Below are 11,650 nucleotides of genomic sequence, written 5' to 3' on the forward strand. Positions count from 1 at the left end.
AACTGATAACAGAGTTATCTTAACCCTGCGCAGAGTGACCTGCTACCCTTTGGGCCCCAGGTAACCGAATTTTTGGGGAAAAAAAAAAATTGAGGGCCAATAACGTTCACCTCCTATCTAATCCTCATTCAACCCTTGCCAAAGCAGCTGGTTCAATAAACTTTGCAGCCAGGGCTTCACCCAGGCCGTGTCAACAAACTTTCGACAAGGCCTCCTGCCAAGTCTCATTGAAACATCAACAAAGACCTGTAACTTGACACAGCCATCTCCCTTCATATCTGCATACCACAGCCGCCAGTCAATTATCTTTCCAGCGCACTGTCTGGACACTGTCTGGACACTGTCTGGCACGTGGCTTTTTGTTGTATTGCTATGAATAGGGTCTTGCGTAGTGCGGGAAAGTACCTGATGCCCAGAGGGCAGCAGTTGACGAGTTGTTGTAAAGTTTTTTTGTAAACGCTGCGCAGGTTAAACTAAGCAAGCACTATTTGAATCGGGAGTTTTGTTTCCAAGTCTCTGGATGTTTTTGCTCTTAGTTCATGACATGCATTATTCAGAGCCAGACACAAACAACAGTCAATCTATAAAGATGTATGATTTGGAAGCGGGGTCTGTTTGGAATGTTTTTTTTTTTAACCTCTTAAATTTGATGAATAAATTTGTTTTGATTTTGGTTTGCTTTTGTTTGTAGAGTTGCTTGCTGAAGCCGCCGATACTTCCCTTTCAGAAACCTTGCATGATGATCCCACAGGTTAGCCTGCCCCAGCCCCTAACCCTTCTCCTTTCCCCCTCGTTGCTTTACTTTGGACTTCTGCATATCCACTCCAATTTTGGCATTGTGTAGGCTAGCATCCCTTGAAGATAATGCTCCCATGCTGCAATCAATTTTTGTAAAGATTTTATTTGCTTAAAATTTAACAAAAAATTCAGTCCAACTGACTATTGTCTTTTCTGTTAATTGCATGACCAGCATATATCTGCCACAAATTCCTTGTATTCCTCAAAATAAGAAAAGGGTATTCTAAGAAATCTTTGCTCGTATAGGACAAACGATTTCCTCAATTAAAAAAGTTTGTCTTGGAGAAGCTATGATAAAACGTCAAGGGACATATTGTGATGAGACTGGACCCCACCACTTCTGCTTATTGCAGTATTTCATGTATTTTCAGCTCACATTGATGAAAGAATAGAAGACGCTCTACAGCATAGTGCCAAAGAGATAGAGATACTGAAAGGTAAGTGAGATGGTAAGGTCATGTGATGTCAGGTCAGGTCCGAATAGGTCGGGTCAGAACAGGAAAGGTCATGACAGGTTGGCGCAGGTTTTTTGGGGGGTCAGATCAAGTCAGATCAGATCAAATCAGGTCAAGTCAGGTCAGGTCAGGTCAGGGTTGGGTTTTGGGGGGTCAGGTCAGTTTAGGTCAGGTCTGGTTGGGTCAGGTCACATCAAGTCAGGTCAAGTCAGTACAGGTCTCATACTAGGTCAGGTCCGGTCAGATCAATGAGGGATCGAGCTCCCATATCCATCAGCTCCTTGATTTCAGGCAATTACCGTAAATAACAACTTAAAATCAAGGCCTATCAAGGCCCCTCCCCCCAAAAAAATGGAATCATAGATACTGTCATTCTACAGTTTCTGTAACCTCTCGGGGTAAAAAGGAAGTTTCCTTCTAAAATCGACATCCAGTCATGAAACTGAAGAAATCAAGGGAAGCAAGAATGACTCATGGGTAGAGGAGATTGAATCAGTGGTCGGTAGTGGTTCTTATTTAGTCTCTGTGCTGTGGACTATTCTATGCATAGTACATGAAGGATGTTAAACACGACCTATAGTCACCTGTTGTAATTGATGATTTCCTTGAAAAAATGTATTGAGCTCCTCGTCGCTATAAGTTGAATTGATTCAATGGAGACTTGTTGAGATTGTTCAGTGTTTCTATTCTCTTCTTATTTCTTTGGAATGTACGCAGAGAAACTCCAAGCTTCATTGAGCAAGCAGAAAATGTACGAAGAGCAACTGGACAAGTTGAGACGTAAGTTGGCTTTTATTTGGATACGTGAGCTTAGCCGAAGAAAGTGTTGAAAGAGGGTCATTGAGAATCAAAAGACTCAAATGGCGTTTGCATGATCTATCCATTTGAAATATTAAGTCTTTGATTACCGTCTTATGCATCTGTTGCACCATTGGAGCCCATGAATTGACTGGCAATACACAAAGAATTATGTGGGTTTGTTTGGTGGATTAGTTATGTTGACCAAAGTCATTATAATTCTTGTCAGTTTCTTAATTTTGGATACTGTTTGGTACTAGGATTCTAGCTGTTTCATAAAAAAATACTGTACTGATTATATTTCCCTCTTTTAAGATTTTTACAGAAATTATTTTTCCTTTGTCAATGGTCATATTCTCTGCACACTGTTTACTTTGCACTGTGAGATTTTCAGGTTTTGGATTGATAACATAGCCCTGGAAAGCACTATAGTTTTTATTAAAGATGACCTATAAATATCTGTTTTGTCAAGTTGATACTTTGCCGGTTTTATTTATAGATTTTTCAAAACTTATTTTCACATCAATGTTTTTAATCTATCAGAGATGAAACGTTTCCGATTTTAATCGTAAATCCGTCTTTTCCAAATTTCTTTCTGATCAATAGATTTCATATCTTTACCTGTGTGTGTCGTCCATATATATATTTTGGAATCTCTTACATCAGAGATGTTTAATAAGTCATTGCTAATCTCAGGATTTTGTTTGATTTTGATGCGTATTAACCCTAAGCTCACCTAAAGCTACAAAATACTACTAGTAGTAATCTTTAGTAGGCAGTATTTCAGCATGCAAGTGGGCACAGCACTTGTAGTATTTTTTAGTATTTGGGTACTGCATACATAGTTTTTGTAGCACTTTGTAAGAAAGCCTTAGGGGTTCAGGGTTAAATACACGCATGACATGATAATTCAAATGACATCTACTTGTGATAGGAGATTTGACAGAGATGCAGAAGCGACATGAAGTCTTGGTGGAGGAGAACGAGACTCTGAAAGAGCAGTTAATCGACAGTCAGGATGAGGCGAGAGAAGCCGTGGACAGAGCGGAAGACCTCCAAGGTCTGTTAGACAAAAACCACATCTTTCATGTAACTCTGTGATTATGGAATTAAGTACCTTTCTGAGATAAAAAATAAAGCAATGCACATTTAACAATAAGTATATATCGATCTCAAGTGGGTGCGGTTTGGCGATTCCAGCGTTATTTTATGTCCGTGACACAGCTGTTAAGAGTACAGTGAATAAACCTGCAAATGTATTTTCCAAATCTTACACATCCATCATCTAGTAATGGTCAGGAGATTACATACTAGGAGTTTGGTATCATTTCTCCGAATCATTAATTAGATATCCTGGTTAATTGGCTCTGCCACCGACATTACATTTCCTTTCATACTGCTGGAACTGCCATATCTGCTGACTGAATCCCACCAAAAATTCGCTTTTCCAAGCTTAATCTCCCATAATGACTTTAAAGCAGGGTTCAAGAAATTCAATGAATCATTGAGCCTCAACTAGTGACTTCTACAGCCCAGTCGGTAATTGGGATTTTTTAAGTGTATTGTAATTTTTCCAATCCAGCCCAGATTTGGGAAGCATTACCGACACAGCATTGCTGCCTGCTGTGTAACTGAGAGAATCTACAGTTCTTTCTATTAGATTTTTCTCTTTTAAATCTTCTTGACTTAAAGTTTTTCAATATTTTTTGTTTCTTTAAACAGAGCAACTTGACAGAGTGGAAAACTCAGCCAAAGAAGTCAACGATCAGATTCTAGAAATAAGAGGTGGGCACCAATCCCGTTGTTATTCAGCTGAATTCCACATAAAGTTATTATTTTAGTTTTCAAAATCAGCTATCTGACACTTTCTTTTTGTGCAGATATTTTTAATATTCAGTCAAAACAAAAACTAGAGTGGGTTGGAAAGTGGGATTTGAATGGAATTTTGGGATTGGACAGATGCATTTGAGTATAATCTCTGAATATGAGAATATGAGCTCTGAATATGAGACTTTTGTACTTATGGTTGTTGATGATCTCCAAATTTGTTAACCCTTTAGTGATCCTAGCACCCAAAACCGCCCCACATATTACTTACTGTAGCGAGCACTCTACGGTTTTATTGATTCTTCAGTGAATAAATGCAATGTAGTACAATTTAATACAATGTAACACAATGTAGTACAATGTAATACAATGTAACACAATGTAGTACAATGTAATGCAATGTAGTACAATGTAATACAATGTAGTACAGGCTAATCTTTCTTCATTCAATTGTCTTTGCTCAACTAAAAAGTGAATGAGAATGGTTCATTCATTTTTTTGCGGTTTGTTTCAGATCAACTGATGGAAGAGCAGCAAGTAGCTAAAGCTAGTTCTACGGAGGCTACGCAGACAAAACGTTAGTACCTGCCGCTAAATTTATGAAATACATCAGCAGTGCTAGGATATTTCGTTAAGTTGCGTCACTGTTGCAATTGCCCCTGTAAACCATTTCACAAAACTTGTGTGGGGCCCCGCAAGTGTATTTATAGAACTACACGGTGACTGTTTCATGTTTGTATTTTGTGTGCATGGGTTGATTTATCAAAAAATTTCATAACTGATGATTCTTCAAATCACTTAGTGTGTTAAAACCTCCTATGCCATTGGTTGCACATTAAAATTAAAATGAAATTTACATCACCCCGACGCAAAATTCCATCTAATGAATAGTTAATGCGGTACCCGCTGCTATGTACATCAGATTCGAACCAGCCAACCCATCCCGTTTGCTCTGTGGTCGAGTGGTAAGACGTCTGCACTAGAAAGCAGGAGGTCATGGGTTCGAGTCCCACCCGAGTGATTTTTTTCCAACTTTCACTCGGGAGGTAACACACTGAGTATACAGTGATTATACGTCGGTGAAGGGCAAATTCCATCTTAAAAATTAAAATGGTTCTTCTTTTTCTTCTTCTTTTTTCAGAGCTGTTGAGTAAAGAGCAAGAGGCCTTAAAACGTCAGGGAAGCCTGCTGGAACAGATACAGAGTGAGTCATGGAACAATTCCTTTGAAGTCATTGAACAGACTTTGCTCATTTGTAGTAAAAAGTAAAAGTCGTGAGTGTTTAAAGAGGTCGTCGGATGGGAATGGTCGCTCATCAAATAAAAGAGAAAACATACTTCCCTGTAATCCTGTTTCAAAAATTGGTATAACCCAAAGATATTTTTTTTGTTCTGCATTTTTTTGTTCTTGCAATCTTGATAAGTCTGAAATCTGTGTCAGTATTTAAAACAATGTTGAAATATTTTACAAAAACATATCATCAGATTGTGCGAACAATTACTTTTTGACAAAGAACTTTATTAACCAATAGCATCACAAGCTGAATGTCATTGGAATAAAATTTTGCCATAAATCGTTAAGATTTATGAATACAATATCATGCACAAAGTTTGTATGAAAAAGGGAATTCGCTCATTCAGTCAATTATTTAAAGATATAGTCCATCATTTGTAATTCGTGCATTTTGTTCGTTTGAAGCAACAGAGGTGCTCAAAATCTAAAGAAGGGTACTGAACAACTAACCTGATGAAGTTTCAGCTCAGCTTCAGCTGAATATTCTGAGAAAAACAGCATTCTAGGATCTCAATTTCAAATCAAAAGTTGCTGAATCATGTTTTGAATTGCGCCTGAATTCAGCGTTCGAGACACGTTCTCGCTCAGCCAATTACAGCTACGCGATGTCGCGCACTGATCCGACAAATTATAGCAACCGGGGGTGCGTGTGCGTCGTGCCAATGCTTGCGCGCGCTTCGCCGAATAACAATAACGAACTACTAATTTAAATTTTCCAACGGTGCGTCTTAAGAAGCACCGTTGGAAAGGCCTTCTTTCGTTGATTTCTTCAAAATGACAGCTTGCCAGAAAGAATAATTTCACAGGGAGTTTAGTCCCCTTACTATCTTTCAACCAAGTATGTTTTTCAACAATAATTACGCCAGCTACTTTTTGGATAGCTGCAACTGATGGACTATAGCTTTAAGTCCAGTACTTACACTTTTATGGCAAATCATGAGTAAAAAAATTGAGCTCATAGCATCACACTTTACTCAAAGAGTTAAAAGTCGCAATGTTTTTTCCTGTTTTCTCAGAACAATTGAGAACAGTGGAGGAAAAGAGTTTGGAAACGGAAGCATCAATGGATGACTATCAAGGTCAGTAACTCCTCATGTTTATATCTCTTCTCTGGCCCCCTCTATTCCTCCCCACCCCCCCCCCCCCCAAAAAAAATAAATACTATTTTTAAAAGTTGCTGTACCTGTGCTTTCGTAGTTTGGATGTTTTCAGCCGTCTGAAAATACACTTTTATTCTGAGTTCCTTTTGTCTCAGAACTCACAAAAAGACGTGTCTGAATTATTGTCTGTCTGCAAATAATGCAAAATTTGCCAAAGTAAATATTCCATAACTTAACGTGGGCGTTTTTTTCGTGTTCGACATCTCATTCATAACTTTTGTAATGCCAGCAAAATAGCAATTTAAAAACAAATTCTATTTTTGTGGTGAAACTCGATAATGGAACTGGGAGAGACAATGTAAAGTACAAAAAGGTTTTTTTTTTTAAACTGTCTGAAACTGTTCCCAATTTTCCCAAAACTTTCTTAAATTCAGTCCTCAAAAATTGGTCCAGTTCCAATAGTAATTCTTGCCTCCAAGAGCTTCACAAGTTTAATGCAATTGTATGTTTTTGCAATGTGATTATTTATAGGGAAACGTAGTCACATTCCTTTCATTTTAGAGATCAGTGTGACTTTAAAGAGCTTGTTAGTAACAGTGTCTTTGTATGGGATTTTACTGGAAGATGTAAAACAAAACTTGATAAGAAGCTTTCAAAAACCTGTCTGATTAGAAATATATCATTTTCATACTCTTATGACTGTTTCACAGACCAAATAAAGACTCTTAAAGAAGAGCTGGAGAAAGAGAAACAAAAACGGCAGCAGCTGGAGAAGGAGTCTACACAAGCCAAGCAAACCGTACAGCGACTGCAGGCCCATAGTGAAGAGTTGGTGGCTCGGAGGCAAGGTAGGCTCCTTACCAGCCGGGAATTAATTCTAGAGATAGTTGCTTACATGTAGGTTTCATTGTTAATCATATCAGAGCTGAGCTTTTTGTCTCTTAAAGGAGGATTTTTTGACAAGGGGGATAATGTAAAAGCATGGAGCATACCGTTCCAGACACTGAGTTTGCTGGTTCTAGACAGAACCACACAGTACTGGAAGAATGAGATTGGTGATATGGTCCTACCTTGACATTCCATTCATTGATAATTCCACTGTGGAGAACTTGATGTTTTGCTTTGGTCATGTTCAGAATTGTAAGTCAGTCACAAGTCAGTCACAAGTCAATCACAAGTCAAGTCACAAGTCAGTCACAAGTCAGTCACAAGTCAGTCACATGTCAATCACAAGTCAGTCACAAGTCAGTCACAAGTCAATCACAAGTCAGTCACAAGTCAGTCACAAGTCAGTCACAAGTCAGTCACAAGTCGTCACAAGTCGGTCACAAGTCAGTCACAAGTCAGTCACATGTCAGTCACAAGTCAGTCACAAGTCAGTCACAAGTCAGTCACAAGTCAATCACAAGTCAGTCACAAGTCAGCCACAAGTCAGCCACAAGTCCGCCACAAGTCCGCCACAAGTCGGTCACAAGTCGGTCACAAGTCGGTCACAAGTCGGTCACAAGTCGGTCACAAGTCGGTCACAAGTCGGTCACAAGTCAGTCACAAGTCAGTCACAAGTCAGTCACAAGTCAGTCACAAGTCAGTCTCAAGTCAGTCACAAGTCAGTCACAAGTCAGTCAGTCTTGAGTTAAGGCATTCTTCTAAGTAAATCATGACTGGACACTTTATCTCATTTGACATTGTCATGTGATTGACTTGTGATTGATCGTGTGATTTGATTGACCTGGTGATTGACCTCGTGATTGACTTGTGATTTGACTTGTGATTGATTTGTGATTGACTTGATCACAACTCTAATGCTTTGGTTTGTTGTGCTCTTGTCACAGAAACACAGAAGAGCCAGCCCACTGCTCATAAAAGCCAGTCTACTCCAGCCCTTTCATCTGGTATGTATTTACTTAAATAAGTTTGCTGACTGGTCAAATGTTATAAAGATTGTTGGAGAATATTACCCAGAATGTTTCCTTTGTTGTGGTTCACAGAAAACCTTGCCCTACAGACGAAATGCAAGGAGCTGACGGCTAAACTAGCGGAAACGGAGGACAAACTAAATACGTGAGTATCACTGACAACGTTGGTAACCTGTGCAGAGTATAAGTGATGACAATAAAGTGCGCCATGAAGAACTTACCACAAGAGGCCTTGTTTTTTTTAAACACTTCTTGGAAAACTTTAAGTTTTTTTATTAAAGCATGGTGCTTCTCCAGTGTGTTGGTTGTCTGTTTTGGAATTGGTTGACAAGGCTTCCAAATGTATTTGTGTTTGTGTGGTTCTGCTTGGAAAGAATGAAGACAATTTAAGAAGCTGTAGGAATTTGTATTCTGGATATGGGCACTTCCAGAGTATGAAAGAAAGTGTAATGTCTGTGACAGAGCAATAACCAGGATATCTAATTGATGATTCAGAGAAATGATCCCAAACTCCTAGTCTGTAATCTCCTTGACCATTACTAAATGATGGATGTACAAGATTTGAAAAGTTCATGGTCAGGTTTATTCACTGGGCTCTCAAAAGCCTGAAGATGATGTTCTCTGTATAAAATCACTGCAAATTTTACATCAAGAAAAAAATCTACAAAGTAGCTCTTTTATTGTAATGATCAGATTTGCTTGTCAACTGAGTGACAAGTTAGTTGCTGGTCAGTGAAGACGGGGTCCCAAAATTAGACTTTTTTTTTTTTTTATTCCACAGAACAAGAAAAGAAAGCGGCAAGTTGAATCAGGATGCCAACAAGCTCCAAATCCTGCTCCGGGAGGCAGAGGCCAAACGACGGGCGCTGGAAGATCTAGATTTCCAACGGAAGAAAGAACTGAAGGAGTCGGCCAAGGAGGTTGAGAAGGCAAGACAACAGGTTGGTAGGAAAATAAACTAGTCCTCTGAGTAGATGTCGTACTTTGTAAGAGAACTGTGAAAATGCATCTTTCTTTTTTTCTTTTATGTGAAAGCATAGTACAATGGTTTGCTCCAAGACCATTGTCCAAAACCATCGTGAGGATTTATTCAGCATTCCAGGCCAAATTATTTCACAGAAGGCTTGATCTTATCATTGAATGTTCCCAAATGGTGTCGACTACCTTTAAAGGCCGAATTTCTTTTTTTTGGGGGGGGGGTTGGAGTCACATTAAGGGCTTTAGTCTTGATTCAAGACTGCAAAGTTGTCCCGGATACCAGGCATCTGAGTCTTGTCAAAGTTGGCACAGCTCCCCAAGAATTAAAACTAACAAAATTTCATTGAGGGCCAGCAGTGCAAAAGGTTGGGTCAGTTCTACAAGGATATCTATGGGCTGTAAAATTTTACGTTTTGAACGGCAATCTCTGTGTTCTGGAAATCAGGAAAAAACCTATGAGTTTCTATTTTTCCAGTCTGGAATTTTGTCAAATTTGGGTGCTTTCATGATCGTTCTTATTTTCTGTACTGTTTTATGTTTGTTTCTTTGTCAGTTTACTTGGTTTTTTTATATGAGTTTGTCAATTTACTTGTTCTGTATTTTTCCTTATTAGTTTGTGTGTCTTAAAAAAATACATTTAAAAAAAACACCACAAATCAGGAAAACCTCCGGCAATTTGATAGTGACCCAGAAGGCAAAGGTTTTTGCCAGTTTGGCATATATGTGTGTCTTGTGCCACATGTCCAAGTTGTGTTCAATGACTGACTGGCTATGGTGGCTTTTTAGTGTTCAAGGCAGTGTGAATATAATAGTTCTGCTTCCGGTTACCCTACCTACCCTTGGACAGCCCTACCCTAATTTTTTTTTTCGGTGGGGGGGGGGGGATGAGGAAAAACCAAAAAAACCATCAATTATAGTACTACCTTTTACCCTTGATTACACCCAGACACCTAGATATGATCAACACCAAAAAATGCCCCCAGTAAACAGAATTCTGTACCTACCTACCCTATTTTCAAATGCCATGTAATCAGAAGCAGAATTATTTCTTTTTGGCCTTTGACCTCTAGACTCCCCAGCAACCTTTTAAAGTGAAAATATTTCTTTTGGAATTTTGGAAATTTCTCAGGGGAATATCAGGGAAAACTCAGGCAAGTTTGATTTTTATTAAGTGCTGGGAAAGCTGCTCTAGTATCAGAATTGTTCTTGTCATTAGCCAATCATGTGTCACAGTTGATTTGAGCACCTTGTCACTGAGACTGGAGGACATTTGATTGACATGTGGAGACCTGACAACAAACCTTGTCTTACATTCCTGCGCAGTTGACCAAATCCTTAGAGGAGAATCAACACATGGAGGAGAGAGTACGAGCCTCGGAGCTTGAGAAGGCCAGACTAGAGCGGGAAGTACGAGAAAGCCCAACAGTCCTACAGGCCGGCCCAGCTGTAAATACAGTAAGTAACATGGCCGATTCCAGCACAATAGCGGATTGTCAGCCAAAATGTTATGAACACTTCATTTAAAATGTGTAGTAGACATATCAAAGATTACAAATATCAATAAATCTGAACATCAAAAAAAAAATTACTCCCCCCCCCCTTCACTTTTTTGGTTTTCTCCACTACTGCCTGTGCCCAGTTCATCTAGTTTTGCCAAAACACCTCACTTAGAATATAAATTTGCTGATTTCAATTTCCAAATTACTGGCTTAGCATATAATTATTATTGCTTAGCAAATTTATATGCAATGTATGAGTTGACTGAGAACCAATATGTTGCTTTTTACATTGCATGACCTTTTGGCGGGTAAACTCATTTAAAAAAAAAATCTTTCTTTGTTCTCATTTTTTGGCTAATTTTCATTTCAAATCTTAGTGAGTTCTGTGTTTATCAGCTCCATGATATACATGTGAACCACATTTCACTTAATGCCAGAGTGAAATTTGTAATGGCTTGCTCATTTCCCCCCCCAACCCCCCCCCCCCCCCCCCCCCCCCCTCACAAGCTCTTTTCCAGTTCACTCGGCTTCGCCTCGTGAAATGGAAAAGTCCAGATTTTACCTTGCAATAATATTCCTCCCATTCCACGCTGAGCCACTCAATATTTGTATAATATTATCCCTAACCCTACCAGACACAACACAGTGCATCAGGTGTAAACATCTGTGCGAGACGTTGTTGCACTGAGCAATCAACGCCAGTTGCATGAACGGCAAATTCTGAAACAATGAGAACTAGTCCCATTGAACAATGCAAATGTTGTATCCTGCTGCAGTCAGTGACCACAGACTCTGAGGCAGTTTGGCCTTGATACGTTTGACCTGATTGATTTTTGCTACTCTCAGCAGGCTTGTCATTACGAGTGTTGCATGTTGCTGCGTTCAGTAGGGTTTCTAGCCAAAATACCCAAGGGCATTAAGATTAAGATGTCCACATGAGCGAAATAACAATATGGAGCGCAGAGCATGCAGTTACTACAGCCTGT

General features: G+C 39.2%; 1 protein-coding gene across 2 annotated transcripts in view; it reads left to right on the plus strand.

Annotated features, from left to right (window-relative positions):
• The window catches only part of LOC119737189 (sarcolemmal membrane-associated protein-like), a 54,426-nt gene that overhangs the window by 37,768 nt on the left and 5,008 nt on the right, over positions 1–11,650 (plus strand). Inside the window, exons 17-29 of one of the 2 annotated variants that reach the window (XM_038211366.1) lie at positions 692–751; positions 1,170–1,235; positions 1,971–2,033; positions 2,986–3,111; positions 3,774–3,836; positions 4,393–4,455; positions 5,020–5,082; positions 6,188–6,250; positions 6,982–7,119; positions 8,104–8,163; positions 8,260–8,332; positions 8,969–9,128; positions 10,489–10,620. In XM_038211366.1, coding sequence (XP_038067294.1) covers positions 692–751; positions 1,170–1,235; positions 1,971–2,033; positions 2,986–3,111; positions 3,774–3,836; positions 4,393–4,455; positions 5,020–5,082; positions 6,188–6,250; positions 6,982–7,119; positions 8,104–8,163; positions 8,260–8,332; positions 8,969–9,128; positions 10,489–10,620 — 1,130 coding nt within the window. The remainder of the gene's footprint in view (positions 1–691; positions 752–1,169; positions 1,236–1,970; positions 2,034–2,985; positions 3,112–3,773; positions 3,837–4,392; positions 4,456–5,019; positions 5,083–6,187; positions 6,251–6,981; positions 7,120–8,103; positions 8,164–8,259; positions 8,333–8,968; positions 9,129–10,488; positions 10,621–11,650) is intronic. The other variant, XM_038211367.1, reaches the window with a different exon arrangement.

This window comes from Patiria miniata, unplaced genomic scaffold, assembly GCF_015706575.1.
Source record: "Patiria miniata isolate m_02_andy unplaced genomic scaffold, ASM1570657v1 HiC_scaffold_3, whole genome shotgun sequence".
Taxonomy (NCBI): domain Eukaryota; kingdom Metazoa; phylum Echinodermata; class Asteroidea; order Valvatida; family Asterinidae; genus Patiria; species Patiria miniata.